The sequence below is a fragment of the Pundamilia nyererei genome, unplaced genomic scaffold (assembly GCF_000239375.1).
Source record: "Pundamilia nyererei isolate P.nyererei 1_Seehausen unplaced genomic scaffold, PunNye1.0 scaffold00121, whole genome shotgun sequence".
NCBI lineage: Eukaryota > Metazoa > Chordata > Actinopteri > Cichliformes > Cichlidae > Pundamilia > Pundamilia nyererei.
Window position 1 is genome coordinate 617,405 of NW_005187522.1, and position 18,922 is coordinate 636,326.

The window sequence follows — 18,922 nt, forward strand, 5'->3', positions numbered from 1 at the left end:
TTACAATGATTGAGGCCACAGCTACTGACTCATAAACAATTTCAGCTTGGTAAGTGTTCTGTGATGAGACAGAAACAATTTCAGTTCTCCAATTTCCTCTTGGCCAGGAGAGAAACGTCAAGCCTGTAATTTAAAAACAAGACTCAGCATGACAGTTTGATTGAGTTAAGTGCTGTGTCATAGACTTGGGGTCACATTAAGCCCACCTGCTGGATGCCATCTGGCTGGTATTCTTAATTAAGCTTTGCCCTATCATAGTACTCAGTTTGTCATTAGGTGGCCATTCTTTATTAGAAAAGAGTGGCAGCGAGAAGTCATTACATTTAATTGCCTGTTTTTAAGGAAAACGTGGAAGGTTGCTTTGTGAGGAATTATTGATGCCTTGCCATGATTAGAAACAGAGACATCTATGAAAAATGTATGGCTCTAAAAATATAATAGAATATACCAGCTAATTTAGAGTATTCTATTAAGTACACTATGATCCTGCTTTCCAAGACCACAAATGTTTTTCCGCCTGGGCCACCGTCCACTGTGAACACATGCACAATTTACAAAAATTGTCTGGATGTGACTTGTTCTGTTTCTAACTCACCATGTGGACAGTAAAGAGATCCTGACGATTCAGCATTGGAAGGAAGTAGGACCAGGCGGTGTTTTTTGTCTTTTTGGCATAGTCGAAGAAGATGTTCACCCTCTGATGGTTCTCCTGCGAGACAATAAAAATAAAACTTAATTGGATGAGCTCTTGGGTCGTGCACATGAATACTAAACAACTGACTGCCTGACAGACAATCTATTTTATAGGAACACAATATTTTGAAGAAAATTATCTAATGTTAATAGAAACGTGATTGTCCCGATGGCTAATGCCATTATTAAAGGTTTAATCAGTTTTCTCCAGTTATCGCTGTAGCTGCTGAGATTTTAGTATTAGACACCTATTTTCCAGGAATGCTGCAGAACCCCTGAGATTCCAATCACAACTCTCATCAGCCAAGCCTCCAAATATACCACTTGTGTGTTTAAAGATGTAAATCTCTGTTTTCGTTTTCAATAATTACTAACCCACGCTTGAGTTGATTCTATAATCCAAGCACAAGGGGGACCTTTAATAGTTTTATTTTAGCTTTTCTAGAAACTTAGCTAAGAGTGCTTCGAAAACCTAAATCACAAGTCTGTCTATGTGAGGGTAAAGCAATGTGACCTGTGAACCATTCACACCCTCTATATAAAGAGCATGAATCTCAGTATCTTTGTCTACATATATATAGATAGTAGGTTTGTACATGCATATTCCATTTGTCCCAGGTCAGTGGTTCTGTCTGTGTACCTGCAAGGTGTCATCAATCAGAGTCAGGATGTACTGGACCGTCTGCTCTTTGGAGATGTGAGCCATCAGGTTTAGAAAGGTCTTTGCACACTGGGCAAAAACAGAAAAAAAGCACATATGTATTTTAAAAATTCTGCACTGAACCTCTGAAGAGATTCAAGCTCAGGTAAACATAATGCAAAGCAGTGTGTCTGAAATAGATTGGTAGGAATTCAATTCACAGCAAGCTGCGATCTTACAGATAACAGAACAACACAAGCAAACACAAGAGCTGGTGCTGTCTTGTTAGTGATGGACACAGGCAGAAAATTTTTTTTTTTTTTAAAAACAGGAAGTTGTCACATCAACAGTGATTAAAAAAAGACATGTAACTTCAGTAAAATTGCACAACTATGAAATGCTACAAAAAACTTTCAAGATTGCACGGTAAATGCTAAATTAGCACAGTGTTCAGCTGTCCAACTGCTTATGAAGGGAGATGATTAATGTTCATTGTTTTGATGTAATGCCCTCATTTATCTGAAATGGCATAACTAAGACTCCTCACTGTGACTGGTTTTTGCTTAATCTATAAGGCTGAAAACATCTAAAAGAGGTGGTATGAATTCCCTGAATGTTAACACTGATGAAGCACATAAAATGAACAGACAGTAGAAAAGGACTCTATACCTGATGCCCCTCATTGGTCAGAATGACTTGTTTCTGATCAGAGCTGGCCACCTCAAACTTCTTGATGAATTCACAGTCCTCTGTTGAGATCATTTGACTCCTAAAAAAATCATGACATGATTTCCACATTAATACAAAGCTAAAATTGGACAAATGCAGCACTCCTAATAATTTGCAGTCTGGCTTTTGTAGAGCTCATTCCACCGAAACAGCTCTTCTCCTTATTGTTTCTGTTATATCTGCTCCCTCTTCAGCACATTTTGAGCACTTTTAAGGACTTTTCTTATCACTGCTACACACATATGTTTTCAGTATTTCTTTTTATCCCCAAGAGGTTTCTAAGATTCAGATCACGCATGGGGGCTTAGACTCTATTAAAAGTTGGATGGCTGACAATATTCTCCAACTTAATAATAAAAAATCCTTGTTTGCGCCTCTGAGATTTGAGACTAAAGTAATGGAAATTCTAGGTCCTCTTGCTATATCTTCTATCAGGAACCTGATAACACAACCTATAACTTTTGACTCAACTTTCACTCTGGATGCTCAAATTATACCTCTGGTTTGCTCTTGGTTTTACCGGTTAAGAAATATTGCCAAAATGCCTTTATATCATCAAATCTGGACTACTGTAATCTATTATTTAATTCTAATTGTTTTATTCTAAGCACTCACATGTAAAACCATTACTGATTCCACTGCACTGGCTTCACATTAACTTTAGAGTCTACTTTAATATTCCTGCTCTGACTTTTAGAGCTCTGCATGGACAGGCAGCAGTGTACATCAATGAACGTTTACATCCATACCACCCCAGCAGGTCCCTAAGGTCATATGATCAGGGCCCGCTGGCTGTGCATCACACAAGGCTGAAAATTAAAGGAGACAAGACCTTTTGCAACAGTTGCCCCAGACTCTGGAACGTTCTCCCACTGAGCCTGAGATTTGTGGACTTTTTGTGGATTTTTTAAGTTCTAACATTTGTGTTTTGAAATAATTTATGATATTTATCTTGAAAGTTATATTTTAATTAGCGCTGTCAACGTTAATCTCGTTAAAATGACGTTAACGCCATAACCACATTAACGCAGCAAATCTCCGTTATGCTAACTGCGCTAACACTGTGCAGCCCCTAGGCACGGGGCGATTGCTAACTGAGATTTGCCGTGTTAATGCGGTTATGGCGTTAACGTCATTTTAACAAGATTAACGCTGACAGCACTAATTTTAATTCTAAATACATTTTTAATTACTTGGTACTGTAATGTGTGCAATGATTTGCTACACTCAAACAAAGACACTCACTGGAGGATTGGTATTTGCTCAGTCACTAACATGATCCTTTGAATTGCAAGGGGCAACGTAAACAATAATGTCAACTGACCACAATATACCACATTTCCTAGTCAAGACAAAGCACAGCAGGTTCTGTAACGGTAGATGTTGTAAAAACAGAACAAAACAAAAAAAAAACAAACATGCCAATAGTGTGACCACACTTATTCAAAGCTGAATTAAATCTGAAGATTTTTTTATGAGTCACAAATCATCCCTTCTTTACTAACACATGCTTGTTAAAAAAGGAAGTATCACTCAAGACAATGAATCTCAGTCCAAGAAAAGGAGCTTAGCTATTTTAGATTACAGGACGTAGCCAGCACTAAGACCATTAAAGTATGCAGAAAAAAATAAATATTCATGAAGTGACAGCTCAGCTTAATAAGATTTTGACACACTAACTCTCAGGCAACATACACAACAACAACAAAAACAGAAACCTAGATTTAATTTCAGATATGTGGGGGCCACAAAGCAATATCGACAACTGGAGAAGATGAGACCAGGAAGCTAAACTTACACGTGAAAAACCTGCAGTCTACTGATAGCTACCATGAAAGTGGGTTATTTTTGTTTCCGATTTAGAACATGGTTACCCACTGTCTCAAAGCTGAGGCAACAGGGTTCAAATTCAATCTGGGGCCTTTCTGTGTGGAGTGAATGCTCTCCCCATCTCTGTGTGGGCTCACTCCAGGTAATCTTTCTTTCACTGTTCAAAGACACACAGGGGGTTAGGTTACTTGGTGATTCTAAATTGTCTGTATGTGTGAATGTGATCATGAATGGTTGTCTATCTGTGTCAGCTACTGAACAGGCCAATCCCAGTGTTTGCGGGCTGCATTAATATGACATGCAAGGTTATGTCAGGTTACAACTGAATAACATTACATTTAAGGGTTTCAGAGGGGTTTACAGTCACGATGTACCCTACTTACAGCATAGATTTTCCATTAATGCAAAAAAATAAAAAAAATAATTATAAACAAACAGCAAAGAAAGAAAACCTTTGGATGTGGTGACAATGAAAGAGCAGAGAAATATATGTAATTGGTGAGAACAAAATACAAGACACGCCTTCCAATATAATTTAACCCACTACAATGCAGATACCATAGCTCGAAAGAAGATACACATATAGTCAAAGAAAATTATGATTTACAGTGTCTCCGAAAATCCAAATTGCATACGATTGGTAAAAGAAGAATTCCTGACAGAACTGTTGTCTTGAATTACATTATTTTACATGTGTATATTACCATGAAGTACCGTTGTTATATGAACTTACTGAAGGTAGGACTGCCAGTTGACCTGATTGGCCCGAACCTCAGCTGCTTTTGCAGCAATAATGTTGGTTGGGACCGCAGCGTCCACAGCCCCGCGAATATCCATGTTGTATTAAATCCCTTACAGTATATGTCCGGATAGAGATCCAGCACCACCTTATGAGAAACAGATTCAAATTCAGTACAGTGACACCCCCCCCTCCCCCCTTTCTTACCTACAAGCTGGAAAGTTGGAGAACCAAGAACAGAAACTACAACGCCTGGGTTTATGCTGTACTTGTTAATACTCAGTTAAGATGCTGTAATAGCTAACAGGGCTCGATATCTATTTATAAAGCTCTTAAGCGAGAGCGAAAGCTATTTTATAGCGTTATTCTTTCTTCGTGTGTGGATATATTAAACGTTTTCGTGCAGTTTTATTGTTTTAATTTAAATGGCTAAACGGAAAAACAAAACCAGCAGCAGCAGGTCAAGCTAGGCAACTAGCTTGCCCAATGTCACATCAAGTCATACATTTGTCTTCCTGAGAGCTGTGATAAAACAACTTATGACATAGCTTTTGGCACCAAGCTGTGCCTAAACTGTAGCCTAACACGGTTTGTACAAACAAATATGTCATTTATTAACGTCAAAGGCGACGCAAACATCGTTAGCTCAGAGCTAACCGATTGCAAAACAAGCTAAGAATGCTAAGATAAGCTAGCTGTGCTAATATAGCTTCAAAGCAATTCTGTAAAAAGCCCACATTATAACAGCTACACCGGAAGCAAGATTCAGAAACACACTTTTTGCCCGCTAAAAACTTAATCGATGCGTCAACGAACAACAGAGTATAAACTCGGTTAAATTTCTTACCCAGCTTCTGAGCTATATGAATGAACAGCTGACTGACTACAACACAGCGTCACGATCCGTCATGTGACAGTCAGTCAGTCACATGCACGTACTTCTGTGTGAAGTGCGGTCTTCAGAGCGGAAGAGGGTCAGCTTTTGTATTTTTGGATTACCACATCACCTTAGTGTAACAGTTAGGGAGAACAAGATGTAAATAAATGCCAAATAAGAATTACCTATAAAAAACGAATACAGAAATCCAGAAAGTAGCTTTGTGTTTAATGCATACGTACATTAACTACTAACTACTACTATTAACTACTTTTCTTCCTACTTTATATATTTGTTGTAAGGCAGTACTCGGGGGAAAAAATTATACTTTCTTTCTTACTGCGGTCGAAAGATGTAAATTTCTTTTTAGATTAGGAGTTTGTATTGAGACATATAGTGAGTTCTTTTTTTAATTTCCAAATTCAGCATATGTAAAGTATTTTAAATTACTTTCTCCCCAGTCATTATCATCAGTAATGTACTACCTACTTAATTACTTACCATTAATGCAACACTAACAACCCAGTAACATATGATACACTTTTGTTTTTCCTTATTGCAGTTTTGACTTAAGTGACAAGTGGAGATTGGAGGACCAATGAAAGTCAGTAGACAAAAGACAAAATGCATGTGTGCGAATCAGAGGGAGAAGAAAGAGAAGAAAGTTCAACATGCAAGGCGTATGGGAAATTAGATGAGGTAAATATTTGGGATCAACCATCCAAGTAAGTGCACGAGACAGGTGAAGAAGCATCTCTAGGCAAGGTGGAATGGATGGAGATGAGTGGCAGAAGTGATTTATGACAAAAGGACAGCACCAAGAGTGTAAAGCAAGGTTTAAAAGTTGGTAGTGAGACTTGAGAAGATGTAAGGTTTGGAGACAGATTTCCAATGGGAATGACCAGGATGGACACGAATAGAAATGAACACATTAGGGAGTCAGCTCAGGTTAAGTGGTTTGGAGACAAGGGTCAGGAGGCCAAGATGAGATGTTTTGCATGTGTGGACATGTGCTAAGGATGGATAGTGAATACACTGGACAAAGGATCCTGAATATGGAGCTGCCAGGCAGGAAGAAAAGAGGAAGACCACAGTAATGATTCATGGGCATAATCAAGTAGGACATGCAGGGATGGGCTCATAGAGGACGATGCTAGGGATAGGGTGAGATGGAGGCAGATGATCTGCTGTGGCAACCCCTTAACAGAGCAGAAGAAGAAGAAGACTTAAGTGTTATTATTAATGCACAACTTTCACTTTTAAAATACCATTAGTTACTCACAGTTAAGCAAATCCTGATCTTTACAGTAAAGATAAAATATTTCATTTAATATTCTTGCATATTGGTTTTAAATTACAAATGTCAACCCACTGCCATTTACCATGTGTTGATATGGGCCACTTAAAGAGTTTATTGTTCATTGCTTGAGCATGTTTTAACCTGTATTTCTTATTCAGTTTGCCATTGTATTGAGAGCTGTAGCCGAATTATTTATTCATTTATTCAAATTATTAACATATCAAGAAGATGTTCTATATCTGCCTATCTAAATAATTCAGGCACATGGTGGAAATTGGTGGCTCGTAAATAATTTATTACCCTAGTCAGTTGATAATATTTTGTCGTGGTTGCATTTATTACATTTCAGTTGACTAATGAAATCTAATAAACACAACCAAGACAAAGTTAAAAGCTTAAATATTAACACAAGAAAGTAGAATTTATAAATATAGACTGTAACATTTAAAATATTCCAGAGGATTGGAAATGAGAAGACACCAGCCAATCAATCCCAATCAGCTTTGCTGTTGGCTGATGAGGTGTTTGAACTTTGTGGATTTGTGTGGATGACAGAGCACTAAAGTCAGATGAGAGCTCACACCAAAGACGTTAGATCTGTGTTGATCCATGCATGTCTGTAATAAGCACACAAGTATGACACATCAGAATCTTCTCAGTAAAACCCCTAATAAAAAGAGGCTGGCACCACTGTTGCCAGCAGATTGTATGCGTGCATATCAATAGCGTTAGACTTATTTTTGCTAAATGTTTCTTCTACAAGGTCCATTTAACAATTTCCATTGGAATAGAACTCAACATTTACAATCACAAATGATTCCAGGTCTACCACTAGTCCCTTCACTGTCCATCTAACTCAGACACTAAGACCTCCAGGCTTAATCTGGCCTAAGCTGGTGAGACGCACTAAAGCACAGAGGAATCAGGATTGCATCCACTGGGGACATTGTCCTAATCCCCTTCTGCCCTCTCCCTTGCAAACACTGTTCTCTTCGTCAGGGTCGCTCATGCTTTTCCCCACCTCTCGCTCTCTCTGTTGCAATGTGCTACAGAACGGATGCCGGGACAACATAGAGATGAAAGGAGTGAAAAGTGTGGATTTCTTATGATCTCAAAGAGACTTGAGCCTCACGTGGTGAGTGAGGCCTCATGGTCGGAGCATGCCATATGCTAGAGCGGCGAGGCAGTGGGAGATCAGGCCCACGTCTACACTGCGGGGGATCAAACGCACTAGGGCCCTGATGTGGCAGCGGATACGGGGACTGGTCCGGGCCTGCCGGCATGGTGCGGGGTACCCAGTCAACTATAATGACCCAGACCGAGAGGAACAGGAGATGGTGTGCCTTGAGGTATGGATGTGTAGTTTTTGTTTGTTTTTTTCTATTGCTTTTTAAAATAGCACTAATACTAATTCTACTACTACCATTTTATTTGGAGCTAATTTTCATGGAACTCATGCAGTCTCTATCTAATTAAGTAAACCTAAAACTCTATAACAATTTAATACATTTTCCTCTGAATATATTTTACAGATTTTTCAACATGCTTAGCAGTATGGTTCTTATGTAAGACAGCGCCAATAATCAACACAAGATATCTAAAAATTAACAGAATACTACTGTTGACTATTGTAATCCTCAGCAAATGAGACATCCTTCATGCTATCTTTTGTTGTTACGGCAACCAGATTGCTCTTGTAGCATCATCAGCTTTTTTGCTTCATGCCAAACTTCTATTCAGGGATGCACTTCCTGTTTGAACGCAGCTTAAGAAGATTAAAAGATAGCGTGCCTTGAAATAGTGTGATACAAGTCATTAGAAATCTAAAAACCAAATCACATGGTCAGTCACACAAAAATGGCTGACAACCTGCATTAACATCTCAGTGCAATATTTAATAAGTAATGACCGAATCAGAGTGTTGTGGATACACTCACAGGCTTACAATGTGATTTTGCTTGGAGTTTGGCAACAGAATCATTCTCGGTAAAGGGATAAACAAAGATTTCCGATGGCTTTCTGTAGTAAGGAGAGTCGTGTTGCTATTCACAGTGGGGAAGGGATTGTAAGAGACATGTGAGGACAAGGGAGCTATTTCCATAATGAGAAAGGAGTCAGTGGAGAACTTGTGGATGTTGACATCAATCTTAGAAAGCCATAAAAACCCTTCTCATGGTAGACAATGATAAAGCACTGAGTTACACATTTTCTATTAACATATACTGATGAGAGCAAGTAAGGAGTTATCTTGCCTTAGCAGATGCAGATAACTAACTTAAAAATCGGGGCTTTGTCAGTCTGTCACCGAGCTGCAGCAAACGTCTCAATCTGATTTCAAACCGTGGACACTGACGCGCAGGTTGAAACCTTCAGATCGCCAGGACACCCTGACGTATCTTCACGTCAGAATAACTCTGAGTCTACTAAGTCTATGCTCAGTCTGTCACAGTGAAGATCATTCCTGTGCAGCTTTTGATATCAGGCTATTAAAATGATCGACTATGGAGTTTATTTGATTTGTTTTGGATAATGAACTTCACCTTTGGCACATGGATACTTATTTTCTACCAAAAAATGGCTTGGCCCGTTGTTATCTTAGCAAGGTCCAAGGTCCAATGAGACCTCTTTCCATTTTGGTGGGTGGTTGTGACTGCTGGCGGACTCAAGCAGAGAATGATGCTTTCTGTGTTCACTAACTTTCTTGAGTCAAACTGAGCTACTAGTACACAGCACCGATCACTCTGTGTCCTTAGACACTTCAATTCAAAGAGCGAGAAAGAAAAGGGCCTTCCATTCCTCCTCCAGGTTCGGCAGAGATACAACAGACAGTGTTCATGGAGCAAGGCAACAGAATTGATTCGCAATACATGAAAGAATAACAACCTGAGCGAATGTTCCAGCAGCTTTCACATTAATGCAAATGAACAAAGATGTGAAATCAAATTAAAATGGAGAAGCCAAGACTGTGCTTACTTTCTGGCATTGGAAATAGACATACATATTCTATACAGCAATGCTTAAACAAGTTCCCTCCCCGTTTATTATTTTTATTTATGTTACAGTTATTTACAGTTACTTATTATTATGTTGTCCCATGGTGACCTCCCGTCTATGAGGATGCACACCATCCCCATATTAGTGAAAAATAAGTTCTTTAACCAAAATTCAAAACATCCATATAGACGAGAATGCATTTTAAAATGCTTTTCAGTGCTTTTCTGCAGTTGGCTTTTTCATAACAGGCATGAAAACCCTTTGTAATCGTGTTCATGTGCTTTTGTTTGTGAATTTTATACTTGCTTTTGACATTTGTTTGATATGTTGTATGGTTATAGGTTTTGCTTCAGGCTCATGTTTATTCATAGATTCCTTTGCATTTTATTTCATTGTGTGTAAATGCCACCTGCCAACAACCACAGATGAAAATAACCACATGGCTAAATCTGGCATAACTGCATGATGGGCATAAGTGGTCATGCAAAAGTACATTGTACCTTTGAAATAAACTTAAACATTAGCATATGAGAAATGAAATGTCTATGACTCGATTCAGCTCCAGAGATCAGCACAGGCTCTGAATGGACTGTAAAACTCAAAATTACAAACAAATTTTTCATGACATTTAAGAAAGCGGATCCAGTATTACAGGATGTTGCTGTGCACAAAGCTACAAAATTATTTGTCCTGCAAAGTATTAAAAAATTATCCTGAAACAAATTGATTTGCCTCTAAATAATTGTGCTGAACTGGATCCCTCTGTGACGTAGCTGTTACGTAGATAAAGTGATGTTAAATTTAAAAGCAAAAGAAGTGATGAATCTGTGACTCAGTTACAATAATTAGCAAAACTGATTTGGCATGATTAAACTGAGTCTGACATTTAGAGTGCAAACAGCAATTTGATCAACACACTTCAGGGGAACAGAACAATTCATTACAAAACAACAACAAAAAAGCAAAAATGGCAAGTTAGATTCAAAGAGAGATAAAATTATATTTGATTGATTGATTTGATTGAACAGCTTCTCACAGATACCATGCATGATCTCTTGAAGTGTTTAAGTTGGTAACCATAGACCGTCTCCAGAACCTACCTGCATATTTAGCTCCAGTAATCAAATCTAAAGTTCATTCTGTCTCCCTTTAACCCACACAATGACTTGAATCACTTTAATCACCCACTGAAAGATTCTATTCATCTCGTCACACGGCTCTGTCGTCCTATTCTCCTTTGTGACCTTGTGTGTTCAGGCAAATTCCCACTTCTGCTCGGCCTTGTGCCATCTGAGGAAGTGTGTGTGTGCGTTAAAGCATACACCCACATAAGCATTGCTTGTGTGTATGTGCATGTGTCAATCTCACAGGGCTATCTGTGGGTCTAACGTGAACACAAGGGGAGGTGTTAAATGAAGTGCTGTGGAGAAAGTCACATGATAACATCTCGGGGGTAATAAAGACGTGTCAGTGCTCTAAGTGCACCCCGGTTGAGCTCAGTCACAAAGTAAATAATGTGAGCAGGAAACAAATTCACTCTTTGCCCCCTTTTTTGATAAAATAACAGAACAGATGAATGTCTGTTTCCCAAGTGGAGCCACTGGCAGTGTCAGTACTGGGTTTTTGCAGAAAGTGTAAGAACAGTTCTCCATGGAGTCTCCACACTCACATTTTGTACCACTTCTTATACCAGAGTGGAATTGGTGAGATTATTTTTTAGGGCACCAGGAGGCATCTTGACTGGCAACATGGCCCCAAAAGACACCGCACAAAAGCTCTGGTGTAAATTAAGAGGAATAAACTGGGTGTGTTACACTTTAGTTCTGCAGAAAAGACAGGTATTGTGGGCAGAGTGCCACCTGGTGATAGTAAAAAAGCAATACATGGCCTATAGTCAAAGCAAAAGTGTCATTAATAGCATATAATGGATCACACTGAAGATGTATGAAAATATATTGTACTGCATAATTATACACTGTAATGCCTGTGCACATGTGTAAAATGATCAGGGAAAACCAAGTGAGAGCTCATAACACTCCAAAAAGCTTTCCATGTTGAAATCCATGGGCACACTTTAAGTCATCAGGATATGGTGTCTTCCTATGTTGTAGATGGACGGAGCACATCGTGTTAGTGCCGTAGCTCAGTCAACCTCCAGGTGGCAGTGTTGTCTTTTAGAATAACACGGGTCGCAGGCCTGTGCTGTGGATTAAAACACGCAAGTCTGATAGATAATACTCTGTAAAGGAAAGGAAATTAAGGGGGAGGATAGAGGAGGAAATAGAAGCCTATTCACTTATATCCAAAAGAGACAATTCACATTAAAAGGATTTAGAGGTAGAAGTATTGCAACAGTATTCAAATATATAGTTTCGTCATCCTTCCCCTGTTTCTGGTTAAGCCTTTAAAGCGTTTAAACAAATATATTCTCCTGTGAGCGGATAAAACATACCGTTTGCATCTGAATTTGTGCATGGCGTATCCATGCGTTGAAATATGAGCTCCGGGGTTTCTCTCACGACGTAATATCACACTAAACTTCACAAATGATTTAACATTAGTTGGCAAAGTCATGCCATCCTCCTGCAGGGTTTAGCTGAACGCAGTGGTGCACTTCATCAGCCGCTGAAGGTTTCAGCACCACAGACAGCGACTTCAAGCAAAGCCTCACTGGCGCAGTCACCCCGACTAAAAAGTGTTTCCCCCCTGGTATTCTTGTTAAATATGTTGAGATTTTTTAATAGCAGTAGCGTTAAGTTTTAGGATGTTTTATTAATTTATTGTTTAGATACCTGGTACGAGTTTCTAATAAACTTGCCTCACGCAGTTATTCCTATAATGGTCTCTTACTGGAGTCTTTCAGTACCTGCTCAGCAAACCTGTGCCATACTGTAGGGTTTTATGCTCTTCGTCGGTCTACTACGAGCTTGAGAGAGGGCGCATGCGTACTGACTTGAAGCAGCCGGTTGGGGGGGGGGAAGCCTTATGTGCCATCGGATGTAATCAAGGCAAAGAATTACCTCTTCTCGCTGTGCATACATGGTGAAATTGTAAGTACTGGTAGAAAAAGCGATGTATCGTTGCACTGACATGTTGTGAGCGGAGCGTTTGAGGCCGTTTCATGGGTATTTTTTTCTTTTTTCTTTAATGGCATGTAACTATCTAGCTGTACAGCGGGCTTTTAACGGGTCTAGGCAGTGTCTTTTCGGTGGTTGTCCAGGGCGATGAAGCTCTACGGTTCTTCGTGGTGGCACTTTCCATTGATATGATTCGCGACTTGCTAATGCAATGGTTTCTGCTGTGAAATCGCCCAGGGGCCATTAAACCTCAGTGTCGTCCACGTTTATGCCGCTGTGAAGGAGAACAGCGGTTTATTTGGCATTATCATGATTTATTCTCTGAATTGATACGACCACCCCCCCACCTCCTCCTCCCCCCATTTCATCGTCTATGGCTGTTGAGTCGAAGCATAGCCTTCAGCTTTGAAGTACCCGAACACCTAACGCGTAAAATATGCCATTCGGCAAGGCGCACGAAATCTGCAGCTGAAGCCAGCTCCGAATCTGAGTGAGAACACGGATCCATTTTAGAAATGACCTAACGGTATTGTATTCTCTGAAGGATGTGATAGAGCGATGCTGCGGTTATAGATTTGCAAGCTGCGCCTTCAGCCCTCCCCGCCACCCGTGGACCAAATCTCTAGACATTTTTTAAGCATCATTTCTTGTGTCAGGTAGTGGCCGGATGATGCCGACAGCTTTGTTACATAAATGATCTGACAGGATTTGGCAGTGCCTGACCTGATGATGACACATTTGTTAAAATCAGACAAGAAGTCATTCTCTGAGCATAGCCTGTCTGTAGTCTATAGGCCTACACACCAAGGGGATTCTGATGAATACACTACAGACCTATAGTCACAGTAATTACTCATGTACATGATAAATGTAGCCCAGAGGTTCATGACAATCTGAGCTTGTCAACTACAAATCCCTCCCCACTCCCCCTGAAAAAAGGCAAATATTTTCAATATTTGCAAGTGTATTTAATTTATTGCTCCACTTGGATTCAGTGAGCATTGTAAATCTTTTAATGTGGTGCTTTTACAACAAGGCGTTCACAAATTTTACATGTTGGATTACAGATATCGAACCTATGGTCTAAAATCCATTCTCTGTTTTTTTGGAGTGTGTGAGGGAGCACACAGCCAGTTTGAGATTAGAAAGACTGAAATGTTCTTGGCGGGTGCGTATTTGGCAGCAGGCAAAACAAAATCAGCAAAGTGTTACTCCATACTTGTTTCCTCAAAACAGCATTCCTTTGCAGCGAGACCTCTGGGGATGCTGGCACATGCTTCGACCAGAAAGCATCAGCAGCCCATCTAAGAAACAGATTGGTGTCAACCTGTGAGGCAAATCTAAATAAATTTGATGAAGCTGTCCTGGTGAAAGTACCAGGGGGAAAAATAGACTCGTGATCAGGATTTCACACTATCATCAGCTCTACTGTCAGAACACCCAGTGATGCCCTTACTACCCTTGTTACCCTGGGACTGATTTGTATCACATGAATGCATTGCAGGCCAAGAGATTTTTCTTACAAGACAAAATCTCTGTTGAATACTATTTCTGACATGAACAGTCTGAACTCAGCGCCTCCCTCTCCCCTCCCCTCTGTCTATAGCCCATGGGATCAGAGCGGATGGAGATGCGAAAGAGGCAGATGTCGGTGCAGCAGGAGTCGGCAGCGGGGGGAACTGCACCGGCCCAGCAGGACCAGCCGGGCCAGGCTAACCCACGGGGCTCGAATGCATGCTGCTTCTGCTGGTGTTGCTGCTGTAGCTGTTCCTGGTAGGTGTTTCCCCAACTGAGAAATCACCAATTGTGGCACAAACATGGCCGACATTATTGCACACAAGGCAGGACACTCTCAGCTACCGTGTCTCAACCGCAGGATTCAGCTTGTGCTTCATGGGCTTGACATTTTTTTCTTCTTTTTTTTTGCAAATCTGTATCTAGCAGCACCGTGACAACAACGAACTAAAGATCATGCAGGGAGTGCATCTGCTGGGACCATTTCACAGTTTTAATAAGCCCATTAATTGTCCTGATTTCTGTAGTGTTACTGGAAATTTAGAGTTGGAGTTGGAGAAAAAATCAAAGTAGTTGGCAAATATATATTTGACTCTGTAATTTTCTGTAATTGAGTACAGTACAGAGAGCATATTTAAACGATACTGACATATAGCTAAAGTTGCAAGAAACTTTTGAACTTACAACTGAACCTCAAATATTTTGGGGGGAAAACAAACTTTTTTTTGTGAGGCTGTTTAACCTTTTTCTGATAGGACAGTGGCCTCAGGGTGGATTCAAACCCAGGTGTTCTGGATTAGTTTTACAGTATACGCGTCTCCTGCTTAACCCACTGAGATAAATCTGCACCTCTATTTGGAAACACCATTAAATGAACTATTTTCATTATATAAGAGACAGTTTGCAAAAGCACCGCCATGCTGGCTTTGATTTAGAACCCAGGAGTGGACAGCCCACGAGAGGCGTTTGTCCAGTCAGTTTCCGCTTGGTGTTTGTGCCGTTGTAGGAGGCTAGGAGGGAGCTCATCTGTCAATCATTTATCATGACACTATTTAGTTGTTGCCCATGAAGCGTCCAGTACTTGGAAAGCAGTTGCAATGCTTCATGTCCAAAGATATCAGTGCAGCCACGTAACATCGAGCACACTCACACGATTTAATAAACGGCGGTTAAATGTGTACATACAGAGAGAGTGCATACAGCAAATTACAAAGTAGGTTTTCAAGCAAAAATGACAATTATTGGTCTCAGCTTCTTCTCATTATAGTTAACTTTACATGTTTGTGATCACGGCTGTTGGTTAAGTAAATCAAGCTACATGAATACACACTTTGGCCTAGAAGACACATTATGACGTGTCATACACAGTAGAAATAATCATTACTTGATTTCATACACACATTCACTCTGCGTGGACTTGTGCATGACTTTAAAGGCCGAATATGTTGTACTACATTTAACTTGCACTTCATATAAATTATTGATGTATTTGTTTGATTAATAAATATACTAATAAAGAGCTTCTTTGTAAGCACACCTGCTAATAAAATGGAGGAAAGCTAAATGTATTCATAGTAACTGTAATAGTATAAAATTCTTATTTCGCACACCAAGTATGTTTATATGTCTGTGTTACCATTAGGAATGAAGATCGAGATGATAGGAACCGAAAGGCATCTTATGACGTCAAGGAAGGGACCACAGACTGTGAAGACTGGTCAGCTTATATCGCTGTACAAAAATGTGTTTTGATTTTTTTTTGTAGTTAAATGCATCCTCTTGGCTAAAGGCACTCTCTCGCTTATTCTGCACAGTCCTAAGCCCACGTTGGAGGAGGTGCACTCATGGGGGCAGTCGTTTGACAAGCTGATGTGCTGTCCAGCGGGGAGAAACGCTTTTCGACAGTTCCTTCGCACTGAGTTCAGCGAGGAGAACATGCTTTTCTGGCTAGCCTGTGAGGAGTTCAGGAAAGAGACCAATAAGAGTATGATAGAGGAGAAGGCTCGGGTCATCTACGAAGACTACATCTCCATTCTATCGCCTAAAGAGGTCAGAGAGCTTTGATTTAATCGTTTTGCAAATATTAGCGACCTGTTCGAACAAATACTGAAAGTATGTGTGAGTGTGAGGGCGCATCTAGAACATCTAGAAACAGCAGCACACTCCTTACATATTGAGCTTTAAACATCTAGTGATATAAACTGTTAGCGTTAGGCAAAGGTTAGCCATTTCCCCTTGACTCCAGTCTTTGTGCAAAGCTAAGTTAACCAGTTCAAAGACTGTATATAAAAGATGGATGCAGCCTTTGGCTCTGAGTGGCTAAGAATGAAAAAATGAGCCTGTTTCTTTCTTCCTGTTTGGACACTTTCTTAATGCACTTCCACTCTTAATCACTAGTTTAGATTCTTTTTGTTATACAGCATGGTGTTCATTTTGTAACTTATTGTCCCCTTGGGGAAAATATCAGTACAGAGAATACAGAACAATAAGCCACTACTGCATGATTGTAAAGGTTTCTTGGTTTTACTGGTGTGATCCATGCCTTGAATAAGCCTGCTAGATGGTGACAGCTGCTAGATGGTGACAGCCAAAATGCTCCACTGGAGGCTTCAGCGAGTGACTGCACAGAGCCCTAGTCCATCTTTTCTTTACAGTCTATTAGCTTTCAGGTCGTCATCAAATTTTCAGTCGTGAAGCAAACAGTGACATTTCTCAAGGTTTTGTCGCACAAAAAGAGCACACGCTGTTCTTCCCTAACGGGCTATTCTCTCGACTCCCAGGTGAGCCTCGACTCCCGTGTGCGCGAGACGATTAACAGGAACATGCAGGAGCCCACATCGCACACCTTTGACGATGCCCAGCTGCAGATCTACACACTAATGCAAAGAGACTCGTATCCCCGCTACATGAACTCCCCAGCCTACAAAAACCTGCTCAACACCCTGTCAGAGCAGTCCCCTGAATCTTAGGGTGGTGATGACCTGTGATCTTTTAACTCTCTTTACCCCTCTCCCAGACCGTACCCCCCTTTTTAAAAATTTTTTCTTTGTATGTTCAGTGTAGGATTACATGAATCAGGCCTCGGGCCTGTCCCCTCCCAGGGATCTCAGCGCTATTGTGATCTGCACCTGACTGAAGACACTCAGGTCTTAAAATCTCCCGAGGGCTTGACATCACAAGTACTGCTACAGATCAACAAAGCAAAACACTCCAAAGGAATATGAATACATTTTAATTCTTTTGTTTTTCTTTTTCTTTCTTTTGATAGAAATAATCTATTTTATTTGTGTTCAGAGTTTTTTATGGTCTGTTGTTTTTTGTATGATCGTTTGGGGGGAAAATGATTCCTACTGTAGACTATATATTTATGAGTTTGTAAATAGTAAAAATGGAATTGTGGGTATTTTATGTGGAAACGCCTGGTTCTATTTCCTGCGTACAAAAATCAAAGCTCAAGTCAAAGGCTACACGTTAGCTCTACTTGCAGGCAGCTTTGTGGGGTACTGTACTGATTTTACCTTGTTTTCACCCCGTTTGGTCCCCTAACCTCACACTTCAGTACCTGTGACAGCGACTTGGCAACTCCAGTTCATGTAGAACCTGTGCGTGATTGAGAAATACTGTAAGCGTGGCGATCAGTGAAGTAACAGAAAGTGACAACAGCTCTTGTCACGGCGTGCAATTCGTTTCCTTAAGAAACTCAAATCAACGATGGAAGGGTGTTTTAACTTTTGTTACTTGAGCTTAACCACAAAAGATTGCCTGTCTAAGATGTTTATTTGAATTCAAGTGTTATTCACTGCACACCTCATAGGTTTATTATAGTTTTACAAGTGTGACATAAGTAATTCTATTTACCAGATGAAGTATTTTTTATTTATTGATGTATACAAACAACACAGAAAAACAAGTACAAATCATATTTAAAGTCCTGTGATGGACCAAACTCTACTAAGCTGTCAAAAAAACTTTAAATAATGTTATTTTTAAAGAGTATATGGCTCTGTTTTATAGGTCTGTAATTTCCTAATAACGTTCCAGAAGGTTTCCTTGAAGGTACTCTAATTTGAGACTAAATATAAGGAAAATTATTCCATCATTTAAACCCAAATAAATATGAATTCCTATTGTTGTAAGGCCTAAACAGCTGGAATGGAATCTGTTTTCACGCTGAGTGTAAGAAGATTTATGATGCTCTTAAGTTTTAAATCTAAAGCTTTTCATTCTCAATTTCCGCTTAAGTATTTGCTCGTATTTATTTGACTTTCTTCTCAGGCTAACTAGACTTTATTCAAAGTCATTTCTAGGGAACCTTCTGGAATACACTTTGAAATTACCAAAAAATCACTATTTAAGATTACATAGCTCGTCTATGATATATAATTTGACATGATTATCAGTGACAGTAGGTTTCCGGCCAGGTTAGCAGCAACACCAAAGCTACCATGTAAACTGTGCTCATACGTTTTATCGAGAGTGTTTCACTGAGTAAAATTGGAGTTGCCAAGTGTTTAATACTTTTATGTAC

At 39.9% G+C, this 18,922-nt stretch overlaps 2 protein-coding genes across 4 annotated transcripts in view; one reads left to right on the top strand and one right to left on the bottom strand.

Annotated features, from left to right (window-relative positions):
• The window catches only part of atp6v1h (ATPase H+ transporting V1 subunit H), a 30,888-nt gene extending 25,279 nt beyond the window's left edge, over positions 1–5,609 (bottom strand). Inside the window, exons 1-5 of one of the 2 annotated variants that reach the window (XM_005742507.1) lie at positions 5,479–5,609; positions 4,626–4,779; positions 2,003–2,102; positions 1,334–1,423; positions 596–709 (exon numbers count right to left, since the gene is read on the bottom strand). In XM_005742507.1, the coding sequence (XP_005742564.1) occupies positions 596–709; positions 1,334–1,423; positions 2,003–2,102; positions 4,626–4,729 (408 nt within the window). In that variant the 5' untranslated portion in view covers positions 4,730–4,779; positions 5,479–5,609. The remainder of the gene's footprint in view (positions 1–595; positions 710–1,333; positions 1,424–2,002; positions 2,103–4,625; positions 4,780–5,478) is intronic. The other variant, XM_005742508.2, reaches the window with a different exon arrangement.
• A 2,154-nt stretch (positions 5,610–7,763) lies between these two features.
• On the top strand, positions 7,764–17,630 carry rgs20 (regulator of G protein signaling 20). 2 transcript variants are annotated; one of them, XM_005742512.1, is made up of 5 exons: positions 7,764–8,157; positions 14,486–14,652; positions 16,037–16,111; positions 16,209–16,443; positions 17,175–17,630. In XM_005742512.1, exons 1-5 carry the CDS (start codon positions 7,969–7,971, stop codon positions 17,361–17,363), a joined length of 855 nt encoding a protein of 284 aa, XP_005742569.1. In that variant the 5' UTR covers positions 7,764–7,968; the 3' UTR covers positions 17,364–17,630. The 2 variants fall into 2 exon arrangements, with proteins under 2 accessions (XP_005742569.1, XP_013768702.1); XM_013913248.1 differs by lacking the exon at positions 7,764–8,157 and adding an exon at positions 12,767–12,852.
• Positions 17,631–18,922: the final 1,292 nt, after the last annotated feature.

Coding starts and splice junctions, on each gene's coding strand:
- rgs20 (XM_005742512.1), top strand. CDS start 7,969: ATGCCATATGCTAGAGCGGCGAGGCAGTGGGAGATCAGGCCCACGTCT. Junction 16,112..16,208: donor ACCACAGACTGTGAAGACTG/GTCAGCTTATAT, acceptor TATTCTGCACAG/TCCTAAGCCCACGTTGGAGG. Junction 16,444..17,174: donor CCATTCTATCGCCTAAAGAG/GTCAGAGAGCTT, acceptor CTCGACTCCCAG/GTGAGCCTCGACTCCCGTGT.